Source organism: Schistocerca gregaria, chromosome 6 (genome assembly GCF_023897955.1).
Source record: "Schistocerca gregaria isolate iqSchGreg1 chromosome 6, iqSchGreg1.2, whole genome shotgun sequence".
In the NCBI taxonomy this organism is placed as follows: Eukaryota; Metazoa; Arthropoda; class Insecta; order Orthoptera; family Acrididae; genus Schistocerca; species Schistocerca gregaria.
In genome coordinates, this window is record NC_064925.1 from 12,300,666 (window position 1) to 12,314,742 (window position 14,077).

General features: G+C 41.9%; 1 protein-coding gene across 1 annotated transcript in view; it reads left to right on the forward strand.

Annotated features, from left to right (window-relative positions):
* The window catches only part of LOC126278604 (uncharacterized), a 1,236,374-nt gene that overhangs the window by 1,137,862 nt on the left and 84,435 nt on the right, over positions 1 to 14,077 (forward strand). Inside the window, exon 5 of the mRNA XM_049978841.1 lies at positions 4,978 to 5,161. Within this exon, the coding sequence (XP_049834798.1) occupies positions 4,978 to 5,161 (184 nt within the window). The remainder of the gene's footprint in view (positions 1 to 4,977; positions 5,162 to 14,077) is intronic.

Here is a 14,077-nt window from a genome sequence, read left to right on the forward strand (position 1 = left end):
TCGAGGGGACTGTTCAAGCGGGTGGAGGCTCTTAAATGGTGTGGGGCGCCTGCAGTTGGAGCGATATGGGACCTCTGATACGTCTAGATTCGACTCTGATAGGTGACACGTACGTTAGCATCGTGTCTGATCACCTGCATCCATTCATGTCCATTGTGCGTTCCGACGGACTTGGACAATTCCAGTTGGACAATGCGACACCTCACACGTCCAAAATTGCTACAGTGTGGCTCCAGCAATAGCCTGAGTTTAAACACTTCCGCTGGCCACCAAACTCTCCAGACGTGAACGTTATTGAGCATATTTGAGATGCATTGCAACGTGCTGTTCAGAAGAGATCTCCACACCCGTCGTACTTTAGGGGTCTATGGACAGCCCTGCAGTATTCATGGTGTCATTTCCCTCCAGCGCTATTTCAGAGGTTAGTCGTGTTCGTGGCACGTTGTACCCGCGTGGTCTCGGGGGCACTACAAGATATTAGGCAGGTGTACCAATTTCTTTGGCCCTTCAGTATAATTTTATATGCATTTCACGCCTCCGTTCAACAATACTGACTTGTACCTGTTACCAAATATCAATAAGTTAGCTGTTTTTATGTTCGGTTGGTTATTATCTTGATAGCTAATTATTATGCAGCTCATATCAACTGAGTTTGAAAGGTGATGTTAAATGTAAAAAATGACATTCCTTTGAATATGCCTTTCAGTGGCACAGTATTTAAGTTAGCAAGCTTTGTTCGTTGTTGTTACTTGATTCCTGTATGAGATTCTAGTCTTCGTGTCCACGAAAGTTTGAGGCATTCTCTTTGCGAAAATCGTTTCATGTCCCTGTGGACGAACCCAAACCAGTTTCCCTCTCCTCAACCCATTAATCTCTCTGGACTTTCCATTTGCTGCAGTCGATTCATCCTTCATCTCGTGAATTACAGGAGCAGGTATCGGCAATCTCTGAGCTCTTGCTTTACCAGGGAGAGGTTTAAGTCCCTTGGGAGGCATCCTCATTTGTCATACAGCTAGGTAATCATCTGTTTCTCTTTCTGCATCTCCCTTGTTGCAAACTCCTTCCAATCTCCTCATAGTTCCTCTGACTACAGAACGCATCGTGATTTTTCGCTTCTCATCACTACCTCTTTCATTGCGAAATACACCGTGTTCTTCCGGCTATTATATAACTCAGTTATTTATAAATACAGAAACACTATTGGTTATAATTATACAGTCCTATGCAATAATGCAACAGCGAGATGTTGAAACCATAAAGTATTAACGAACCTGCTTACATATTTTGGGCTATGGCCATGGCTAACTAATAAGACAGTGTAATACTTCTGTTTATATCGGCAAATAAAACATCCAGTCAAGAACTACTTCAGCTGGAACGCATGTAGGCCAATAATAGTTTCAGAACGATCAGTCTTATTAAGGTTAAAACCAGATGGCGACTGTTGCTCTTCTAAATACAAATAGCAATTTCCATCTTAATTTAGTTCCACCAGATTGCGGATTTCAACAAAATTAGTCATAACGAGGAGACACGTAAGTAACATTTTGCGGCCATTTATATTTACTGAGACCTGTGAGAAATAGCTGTTAGTAGAATTTAGTCCCAGTTTTCCATGGTTTCTCCATCTTGTTCAAAGTTAATGCTCGTGTAGTTTCTTCGCAAAGAACACCTTAGTTTTTTCTTGTCTACTTTGTCCACTAACAGTTTCAGCTTTCCAGAATCACTAACATCTGTGGGATATTGATTTCAGTCCTGCGTTCACCGTCTTCTTCTTGTGTAATACCGGCAGTAAAAATACTGAAAGTTAGAAGTAATTATATAACAATAAGAAAGTAAAACTACGCACTTCGTCCCTGCAAAAATTACAATTAAAATTCAGTATCCTCAGTCGTTACCAGGCGGTCATTACGACCGAGTTCTAGGCGCGCAGTCCGGAACCGTGCGACTACTACGGTCGCAGGTTCGAATCCTGTCTCGGGCATGGATGTGTGTGATGTCCCTAGGTTAGTTAGGTTTAAGTAGTTCTAAGTTCTAGGGGACTAATGACCACAGCAGTTGAGTCCCATAGTGCTCAGAGCCATTTGAACCATTACGACCGAAGCACTGTACAGGGCGAGTCACGAAAAAGGTATATGCTCTGAGGGCTGATTCTGTATTAGTGATTTTGAACAAGAAACTTTATATGGAAATACCCCCCATTCCGTATAGTTTCCGAGATAGAACAAGTTTAATTTATTTTCTCTGTTATTAAAAAATTGTCATCGTTTACAATGTGCCACAATAGTGTACAGGGAGAAGTCGAGACGAACAATTAGGTCCTGGATACTTATGGTCTGTCAAGTCGGGAAGCTACCTCAAATTGGCTTACAAAAACTACCTAAGGTACAGCGTATGTGAGTCGCGCGGGTTTCAGTATTCTCGTTCTGCCTTTGTCCTAGTGAACAAAATGAATAGGATGTTTTTTGTAGGACATTTGGTGTAGTTTAATTTTGCACAGCGACACGTTTTCGCTGCAGAGTGCGGTTTTCGAGTTACTCAAGAAAAACGCGCGAAAGTGACATTAAATGTGTTGTGTCTCGAAACTATTCGCAACAGGGTATATGTACAGATGAAGATTTTTGTTCAGACTAATTTATACTATCGCCCCTCAAAGCAGGTGCCATTGCTTCTGACTCACCCTGTACGTGCGAGAAAATTTGTAGATTAATAATATTAAGAAGATTATCCACCTAGTCTGATCAAGTGGAGTATGGATTCAGATAAAATCGTACACACAATATAAACTTTCTGAAAAGACCTCAGACACTTTGAATGAGTGATGACTGAGATTTTGGAGCTACATTGTGAAAATTGTCAACGGGCAATCATCAAACTTCCTACCGAACGAAAATAATGAAAGGTTGTTTGTTAAAGAAGGGCAGCAGGTTTTGTACTATCGCGAAGTATGGGAGAGAATGTCACTGAAATGATACAGCATTTGGGCTGGATATCATTAAAAGAAAGGCGTTTTTCGTTGCGGCAGAATCTTCTCACGAAATTCCAATCACCAACTTTCTTCTCCGAATGCGAAAATATTTTGTTGACACCGACCTACATAGGGAGAAAGTTTCACCACGATAAAATAAGGGAAATCAGAGCTCGTACGGAACGATATAGGTGTTCGTTCCTTCCGCGCGCCATACGAGATTGAAATAATAGATAATTGTGAAGGTGGTTCGATGAACTCTCTGCCAGGCACTTAAATGTGATTTGCAGAGTATCCATGTAGATGTAGATGTAGATATTTCATGACATAGTTCACAATCTAGATGTACGATACGTACCCATGTAAAAATGGTCCACAATTTCTTAGTTTTGAACGGGTTTAATGATGTCACTGGGGGAAAAGAATGTTCGTCCTTGCACATATCGCCGCTCTGATTGACTAGAACGTAAACGCATTAACTTTCGTAAGGTTTCCACTATCAGCGTTCCTAAATTACTTCCTCTTCTTAGTTAAAAGTTAGTTGTAACTGCGTTTTCCATCACTAAACAGCTAAATTATTTGCAGAAAAAGTACGTAAAATCCTAGCAACTACGGCTAACGTTGTTTTAACACACGCATAGCTTCGTCTTACTCCTGGTCTGTGACGTCTTCAGAGCATCAGCCAATAACAGAGCCTTTTCGATCACGTGACCAAATCTTGATATTTAATGATTTTTAAGCCTTAGTTACATAAAAATAAGAAATATTTAGGAAGAAAGTTGACCGTAAATGTGATTTGAATCGTATAATATCCCCAAAAAACAGTAACTTGCGCCATATTTTTAGCATAGGAAAATAGCAATTCTCTCGCCTTGTCGTCACCGCGAGATCACAGCGTCACCGCCGAGTGTGCGAGGCTCGATTGTTTCACATGAACCCAGAAACGCGCGGGAAAATTACGGTGAGAGCTTTCGATAAGAAATCTCTTCTGTGCATTGAGACTTAGCGTTGACTACATGTGTGTACTGTTCATGACCAACTGCTCGACTATTTCACCCCATTCTGTTTAACAGCCATCGCTCAGTGATTGTGCTTCGTAGATTGCTAGTAGCACTGTGTAAGACACATTCCTTCTACTGATTTCATACCCTTTCTTGTAATGACCCGTAATGCACGACGATCCCTGTTTGTCAGTTAATTAGAGTACAAGTTTAGCTGCGCTCGTTATTTCAGGTTTCCTCTGCACCATCACTTCACCAGCAGAAGATTTGGATGACTTTAGAAGGCTTAAAATGCGCCTGAATGACGTGTAATGCAATGATGAACTGACAGTGGAAATCGTTAGCAGGCGGGCTACTTAATGGATTGGTTGCTGTGGTTCGCAAGAAAACAAGAGCCAGTCGCCGTTCCAGCAACACTCCAGCGGATGGCTGTACTTACTGACGGGTTGCTGTACTTTGCAGGAGGACGAGAGCCAGTCACCGTTCCAGCAGCGCTCCAGCAGATGACGGTACTTTCTGACCGGTTGCTGTACTCTGCAGGAGGACGAGAGCCAGTCGCCGTTCCAGCAGCGCTCCAGCGAACGGCTGTACTTACTGACGGGTTGCTGTACTTTGCAGGAGGACAGGAGCCAGTCACCGTTCCAGCAGCGCTCCAACAGATGACGGTACTTTCTGACCGGTTGCTGTACTCTGCAAGAGGACGAGAGCCAGTCGCCGTTCCAGCAGCGCTCCAGCGAATGGCTGTACTTACTGACGGGTTGCTGTACTCTGCAGGAGGACGAGAGCCAGTCGTCGTTCCAGCAGCGCTCCAACAGATGACGGTACTTTCTGACCGGTTGCTGTACTCTGCAAGAGGACGAGAGCCAGTCGCCGTTCCAGCAGCGCTCCAGCGAATGGCTGTACTTACTGACGGGTTGCTGTACTTTGCAGGAGGACGAGAGCCAATCACCGTTCCAGCAGCGCTCCAGCAGATGACGGTACTTTCTGACCGGTTGCTGTACTCTGCAGGAGGACGAGAGCCAGTCGCCGTTCCAACAGCGCTCTAGCGGGGCGTCGTTGCGCGCGCGCCTCCTGCCGTCCGACTTTGCGGAGGGGCGGCTGTCGCTCAAGTGCGCCGCCGAGGTGGCCGACATCTACTTCCAGGCGGCCGAGCTACAGCTGGGCAGCCGGCCGGAGCCCGTCCCACAGCGCGGTCAGTACTCCACAGCAATTCCTCCTCCACCTCCTCCTCCTCCTCCTCCTCTTCTTCTTCTTCTTCTTCTGCTGCTGCTGCTGCTACTACGCTTGATAGTTTAAGCACTTGTGCCTGTTGTGTCATCACATTTTATGCCATTTTCTTCCGGATCTTCGTATCTCCATTCTTGCTCTTGGCCAGTAAATCGTGACCTGACGAGGGATTCTTTCTACATCTACACTTTGCCGATGATATCTGGAACGGGCTTAGGTACCCTAAAGCAGCTTAATTCGCTGTTGAGTGGTAGGGATGGGCCAGGAGGTAAGAGAGGAGAGTTCACAGTTCAAAGCATGCATAATGTTTTAAATAAAAGTCAACAATTTAAGACGTCAGTATGATAGCTTTTAAAATCAAGTAAAAAATTCAAGAACTAGTCGAATATTAATCAAGGAATGAGATCAGCAAATGACGTCAGCGGAAGAGATCTTACACAATTAAGATGCTTGGCGGTTTGTCAGATATGAAGAGGTATCTGAAGTCAACCAGGCTGCATATTAATAATCAAAATCTTTGCATTTACAAAAATTTTAATCTGACTTTTAAATATAATATGTTAAATGATTACAGCATATTTGTTAACAACAGTAGTACAGTAGTAACGTAAGCAATGCGTCACGTTCGTTGGTGACATAGAACCAGGAGAAGTTATACAGATATTATTCAGTCCCGCGAAAGACATGATGACCCGACTACCAGGATTGTCGGTGTGAATTCGCCACCCACAGGTGTGCCGGTGCATGCGAGAGGTCCTGCACAACGTGAGCTACATCAGACTATAAACTAAACTTACAAAACTAGTAACAGTGCACTGATTTAGCAAAGGCCGGCACATTACCATTTACGAGCCAACCATAAATAAATAAATAAACATCTACCCAATCAATGAAAATGATGATAAGCAACAAAGCACTTAACAGCTGGGTAGCACTCTTATTACACGAATGAGAAAACCAATAAGGCTTACGTGCACTCAAAATTAATTGGCAGACAGATACTTCTGTTAATTATGCAGCATGAATTGCCTTTACACACTTTTTTTGGAACAGAAGAATAATCAAACTCGTTGAGTATTAATAATTTTTGCAGTATAACACTAGCCATAAGTAACGAATCGGACAGCTCTTACTAATGTGAACCTCATTCTTTCAGATAGCTATACAGCCGAATCTCAGATGTCAAATTTTGTTTACCAGGCTACCCGTAAAAAATTCAGTGAAATGATACATTCTTATTCTATCAGAATTAACCATAGTAAATCTCACCAAAATGTTTTACAAATACGTACTTTAAATGATTACAGTAAAAAAAAAAACCACTCTGATTAACTAGAGTCATCCCAATAAAATGTTTGACAAATGCGTAAGAACAATGATTACAATGAAAAAGCAGCTTTGATTAAATTACACTATTTCCATTAAAACGCCTTGAAAATTCTTCACTAAACTGATTGCAGTGAAAGGCAGTCTGATTAAGTTGGACTTCACTGTATTGGAAAGGAAGAACAACACGCAGTTCAGCCCGAAAATGGTCCACGTTAAGCCACTCGAAATATGACCAATTTAAACAGGCAGTTCTGAGTAAAGTAGCTCTGTAATACAGACCACCAAGCTTCCACACATGTCACAAACAGTTGCGACTGACGTCTGTAAAGAAACACAGTTGCTTCTACTAAGGTAAACTTGAATTATTTTGGAGCGAACAGCCATAAACAGCAAACGCAGAAAATCATCCGGGAAGTAGATGCTAGTAGCAGCGTTACGACTTTAACAAAACAAGGCACAGAAGCCACCAAAATATCTGATAAATCGGTAGTGAAATGGCACTCAAAATCACTACTCGCTCGACACAGGCAAATTTCCACAGTCACATCGCCACCACTGTCATCCAAAAACACCGTCTCCGCGGGATGAGGTACGTGCTCTGCAAAAACCGTTTACTGTCAGCTCCAGACAGCGAACGTAAACCGGCAGTGCTCATTCCATTTCGGTCCGACAACTATTTCTACCTCCATGCTGGTAAAGCGCCTCGCGTGGAGAACCATCGAAGATCGTGCCACGCTACCGCGATCTTGCGATCGACTGATCGATGCGAGCCGCCGCTCCTCAATGTTTTTGCAATGATTTTTCTTCTACAATCTTTTCATTAGCATTACAAGTTTCTAGTTGATTCCTAGTATCCCCATTTCTTGTACAGTCTTTCCCAGCAACATCTCTAACCTCCCTGAGAAATCTGATTCCTGCTGCCTTTGTTTTACTTATATCACTTATTTTAGGATTCCACTGCTAATTTTGCCACCTGCCGTGGCAGTAGAATCATTCTGCGGGCAGTCTCAGATCCCAATTCATTACCTTTCTCAGTAAGGTGAGACGGAGGAATATCTTCTTCTCTCCAGGGATTCCCATTTGATTTCATGTAGAATTTCTGTCATACTCGCTTACTGGTCGAACCTACCGGTAACAAATGTAACAGTACGGTTCTAAATTGCTTCGATGTCTTCCTGTTACCCACCATGGTGGGGTCCTAGTAGTTAAGTGTTCTGAAAGCAGTGCTCTTTATAGGTGACCTACACTTGCGTAGAAATTTTCCAAATAATATATAGCTAAAAAAAAATAATAGGGTACATTTGTGAAACATCGTCAAACACTGAGGTTTTACATTCGCCTCAAAGGTGACTACTATCTTTCTCTTTATAAAGCAAAAGAATGGCGCCTGCGACGTCATTGCCGGGCAACAGCAAGTTGTCGACGCATGCGAGAGAAAAGTCAGAGCTCAGAAATTCATAAAAAGCGTAACGTGGCTTAAAGAGATTATATTAATATAAATATTGCGCCTAGATTCTGCCCAACGATGCGCAGTGTGATAGACCAGCATTCCTTCTGCCTGCAAACATTCGTACGCGCCTTGGTCATTTTGTAACATTAAGCTTATATATGTAAGCAACGTTATTGTGTCAGACTTCCCATTCGACGTAAGACAGGCCATGAGGTACCAATACAACAGACCTCGCGCTTGTACTGCACAGATAATTAGAATACTTAACAGAATATTTGGAGATGGTTTGATCTGTTTTTGGTGAAGTGGAAACGATATGCTTGCTAAACAGATTTAACACCCATGGTTTCTTTTTTCCTTTTTTTTTCGTCCCGCCACTAATTCCCCTCCTGTGCCAATCTTCTCGCCTCAGAGTTTCGTTTGAAACCTAGTCCTCGATTATTTGTTGGTTGTGTTCCAAACTCTGTCTCCCTCTACACTTTTACCAGTTATTCCCTATTGTAATAACATGTGTACTATCATCCTGTCAGTGCTTTCCATGTGCTTCTTTCCCCTCCAGTTCTGCAGGGAACCTCCTCATTCTTCTGTAGCACCACACTTCGAAGGCCTAGATTCTCTTCTGTTCTGCTTGTTCCCACAGTCTCACTGCAGTTCAGTTATGTGCTCCAAACGTACATTGACAGAAATTTTTACCTCTAATTGAGGCCTGTCTTTGATACCGGCATACATCCTTTGTGAAGGAATGTCCTTTTTTCCAGTGCAGGTCTTCTTTTTTATGTCCGCCTTGCTGGGTCCGTCATGTCAATGGGTTATTTTATTTTTTAGGTAGCAGAGTTCCTCAACTTTGGCTACTTTGTCATCCACATTTCTGTCGTTAAATTCCAAACTGTTCTCATCTCTGCTACTTCTCATTATTTTCGTCTTTCTTCGATTTACTCTCAGTCCATACTCTGTACTCATAATACTCTTCATTCCATTCAGCAGATCCTGTAATCCTTCTTTCATTGAATACAGCAATGTCACTGCTATCCTTTCATCCTGAATTTTGATTTTATCCTTGAAACTCTGTTTTATACATCTCATTGCTGGCCGTTGTGGCCAGAGCGGTTCTAGGCGGTTCAGTCTGGAACCGCGTGACCGCTACGGTCCTCGGTTCGAATCCTGCCTCTGGCATGGATGTGTGTGCTGTCCTTAGGATAGTTTTGTTTGAGTAGCTCTAAGTCTAGGTGACTAATGACTTCAGATGTTAAGTCCCATAGTGCTCAGAGCCATTTGAAATGTTTATACATCTCATTGCGTTTCGATGAATAGATTGAATAGCAGGGGCGAGAAACTACATTCTTGCTTTACATTCTTTTGAATCAGAGCACTTAGTTCTTGTTCTCTATTAGTTCTTATACATATTGTAAATAACCGACTTTCCCTGCAGGTTACAACCATTTTTCTCAGCACATCGAACATCTTGCACTATTTTACATTTTGGGACGCTTTTTCCAGGTCAACAAATGCAATGAATGTCTTACTTTTTCTTCAGTTTTGCTTCCGTTATCAACCGCAACGTCTGAGTTTCTTCTCTGGCTGCCTTTACTTTTTCTAAAGCCAAACTGATCCTCAATTTGCTTTTCCTTTCTTCTGTATATTATTCTTGTCAGCAGCGTGCTTACATGAACTGTTAAGCTGATTGTGCCATAATTCTCGCACAAGTCAACACTTGCTGTCTTCTGAATTGTGTGGATGATGTTTCTCTGGATGTCTGATGGTAAATTATCAGTCGCATCATTGTTCACGCCAACATGAACAGTCGTTTTGTTGCTATTCTCCTAATAAATTTAGAAATTCCGGTGGAATGTTATCAATCCCTTCCGCCTTATTTAATCTTAAGTCTTCCGAAGTTCTTCTAAATCTCTTATCTGTTGACTCCTATTTCTTCTTCCATCACGTCATCAGACAAATTTTTCCTCTCTTAGAAGCCTTCAGTGTATTCTTTCCATCTATAAGCCGTCTCCTCTGCACGTAACACTGGTATTCCCATTGCACTCATAATTTTGTTGGCCGTGAATTTAATTTCAGCGAACGTTGTTTTGACTTTTCTGTATACTGAGTCCGTACTTCCGAAGATCATTTCTTTTCTGATTTCTTCACATTTTTCAGGCAGCCACCTCACGCTAGCTTGCCTGTGTTTCCTACTTATTTCATTCGTAAGTGACTTGTTTTCCTGTAATCCTAAATTTCTCTGAACATTTTTGCACTTCTTTCTTTCGTCGAACAGCTGATGTATTTCTTCTGTTACCCACGGCTTCTTCGCAGTTGCCTTCCTTGTATCTACTGTTTGCTTTCCAACTCCTGTGAATGTCCTTTTTGGAGATGTCCATTACTCTTCAACTGAACTGCTGACTCAGTATTCACTGTCGCAGTATCTATAGCCTCAGAGAACTTCAAGCGTATCTTTTCATTTCTTAGTACTTCTATATCCCAATAACTTGCGTATTGATTCTTCCTGACTAATCTCTTGAACTCCAGCCTACTCCTCGTCACTACTACATTGTGATCTGAGCCTATACCTGTTCTTTGGTTTGTCTTATAATTAATGTCTTATTTCGGAATCTCTGCCTGATGATGATGTAATCTAACTGAAATCTTCTAATATCTCCCAGCCTTCTCCAAGTATACCTCAACCACTTGTGATTCTTTAACAGAGTATTCGCTATTAATTACTCTCTCGTTCCTACCATCAAGCCCATATTCTCCCGTGACACTTTCTTCTACTCCTTTCCCTACAACCGCATCCAGTGCCCCGTGACTATTATCTGAAAAAAATTAAGACAATAATTCTCCTACAAAACACTGAGGACCGCCAAAGATGAACTGCCATTCATCACGTTCCTGTTTTCTCATAAATCTAGATGAAATAAAGCTGCAGTATTCTCTATTTAAAATCAATCATCGCACCAGTGCACAAAACTTAGGGATGAAAATAGCTTTCGCACGATGCGTTACTGCTAAGTAAAATAAATAGATGGAACTAGGACTATATGCAGAAAGAACTGCTACAGTCTAGTACAGAAGGTAACTAAAAGAAATATTCGATGACAGGAAGAGGAATGATGCTACTGTTTTAAAGACATACTGCTAGATTTTAAGACGTAATTACGCTGAAGTCACTGGGCTTCAAGATGACCTCCTGGCCATTATAAAAGGCGGGACATGGATCTTAAAAGGATGCGTGATCACCGTGGACGGCAACCCTCTCCCTATTATTGTACGCCCAGCATTGTCGAGCGGGATCGTTTTGGTGGTCCAGGCGCTGTGGTCTGGGAACGCATAATGCTACAGTGGCGTAACGACCGCCAAAACTTTGAACGCTGTACACCCAACGGTCAACTGGACTTTTCAAGCTTTCATTTGGCCTTTACTTCATTTTTAGAATTATGTATCTCAGTCGGTAAAACCGAAACCCTTACCGGATCACTTTGTGGTCCGTCTGTCTGTTGAGCTGTAAAGACCAATTTTCTCAGAAACAGTCTGGTCGCCCTGTTTTGCGAAGTAAAAAGCCGTTTATGAAAAACGAAACTCCACAGACTACAGTAATGTGGTACGAATAACATACTGACACCCCAAAATCACGTTTTTAATAATCGAGGAATCGATTTTAACCGAAAATATATTCACTTCTTACAGTCTTCAATAAACAAAAACCCAATGATGATGACGCAGAGGTGCAGAGACATGTTTGGGTAAAAAGAAAAAAAAACTGTGTTTGCAAGAAGGCGGAACTCATATAATACAATGTGAGTTTGTTTAATATCTTAACAGTTTTACCTGTCTTGAAAATGAAAATAACTTATATTTCCAAATCGTTTTTGAAAACATTTTCTCTCAATTTTGCTGCCAGTCCTGATAGTTGGAAAATGTAGCAGACAAACATTTCAATATGATTTTCTACAGTGCAGTGCTGCTAAATTCCAACTGAATATTTGCTCCCAGGTACAGGACCATGTTGTACCACGAAAGATTTTTTCACATTTGAAAAATCCCTACTTTTCTGGAGTGAATTTTGCAATTTAGGAAGAAGACATTATCACAAAAAAGTTAATTTTATTATTGAAAAATGAAATAAGAAAATATATTAAACTTATATTACAGGCCTGGCTACAGGTGAAAGTCTGAAGAGTATCGAGAGGTATAACACTCTCTCCTACTAACATTCCTATCCATGGAAAGACTGTCTCATGGATCAAAGCTCTACGAAAGTCTTATGTTTGCCAATCGAATGGTCTGAGGTATATGTCTGTCCCTAAGAGTGCCTTCGGAGAAAACTATAACGAACAGATATCAATGTTGGCAAGACGCCATTGGTTCAACTTCTTGCCCTCTCCATACATCGTATGTACACTGTACTTTCCTAACTCCTATTTTTCAAGCCTTTTCAATAATGAGGCTCAATTGTGTTGGGGAAGGAATGTGTCAGTGGCCTGGAGTGGTTCAGTACAACTACATAAATCTGCAGCTGGAGACTTTGAGACGTCCTAAATACCAATCCAATGCCTTATACACTCCTGAGTCTAGCTCAGATGTTATCATATTATATGGCAGCTTCAGTATTGAATTAGGCTCTACGCGGACTACGTACACGGTGTAGTCGGTCCTGCCAGCGTATGTTCCTGCTGACGTGTATCCCAACACTGTATGACGAACTTTTTTGACCATCTGACATGCAACAACAATTTTTCTCCGTAATTCGTTATTATTACATCAACTGACGTTGTATGGAATTGCCTTTACATTACTTCATTTCTTTGATCCCTCAAGTCGCACTTCCGCATGTCAGTGTTGATATGATTATCAGTTTATAGAATATGTAATTATCCTACCTTTGCCTTTTTTAATTTATGGCGTTTGTGTACAACTCGTTTGAAAATAGGAGGCGTCTCAACCAAAGTGGATGGAGATGGCAGCTTTTCACAGTTTTTATTCTGCACTATGATTCTGAAATCCAATTACTTGTGTCTCTACAGCTGAGGTGTTGGATTCATGAAAACGCGCACAGCAGCCACTGGAGAGCATCTTTAGTATCACTTATGGGGAATTAATAGCATTAATACAAACACTATTACCAGTGTTCACGCTCGATTGTGCTTGCTGCTTCCTATCTCTTAACTAGTCTCATTATGTAAACATTTAAAAACCAAGATGAGGAATGGGACACCCGTATTTCCCAGAAAATGCAGTATACGTTCTAATACAAATTCCTCGTCTCGCCAACAAGCTACCGTAGAGTAAATGCGCATAAAATGGATCATAAATTTATCCTTCCACTTAAAGAGGGGAGTATTGCACTACCTGCTGCAGAAACCTGCTGCAGAAACCTTACGAAAACTCAAAAGCGAGACAACAAAGGTGTCTGATTTCCTGCGCTTGCCTCTTCTGCCAGTTCTTTTTAAGACATCTGACATATATGGCTGCGGCACACCTGGGCGCAATCTCCAATAACGCGGACTCGCTATTTACGGTCCTTCTTCAGGGTGCAGGAGGGTGCCTTACGGCACGGAGGGTAATTTACGTATAGCTACTTAGTAGTGGCAACACAACGCTCCCTCACAAAAGGCGAGCTACCAACTGTTCACTGTGTAAAGAACGGCATGCGACAGTGAAAATAAAAATAGGTACCCGTTAAATGGAATGAACAGGTTAGTGAGGACGCTCTATGTATTGAGAGTAAACGAAAAAGGACGAGAATAGTGAATAGCGACAGAAATAAGGATGACGATAAAATTACGAGGTATTTGAGGAAAGTAGAGAGACTGACAGCACTGCGAGCGATGTGGCAACTCTGTGTTGTAGTGCTTGTATAGACTCATGTGTTCATCTCTACAAGACGCTCAATCCGAGTTTTAGCTCCGTACAGCCATCACGTCGTTTTTGAGAACGCCGTGAGTGAAGCTGTGTTTTTGTTGCGTGTTACGAAAATGGAACAGCGGAATTTAGAGCAACGTTATGTCATCAGGTTTTGGGAAATCTGCGTGTGTGACCTTCGACAACTGAAACAAGCCTATGGTGAACATTTCTTAAGGGGAGCACAAGGTTTCCGGTTTTCGCTGCCAC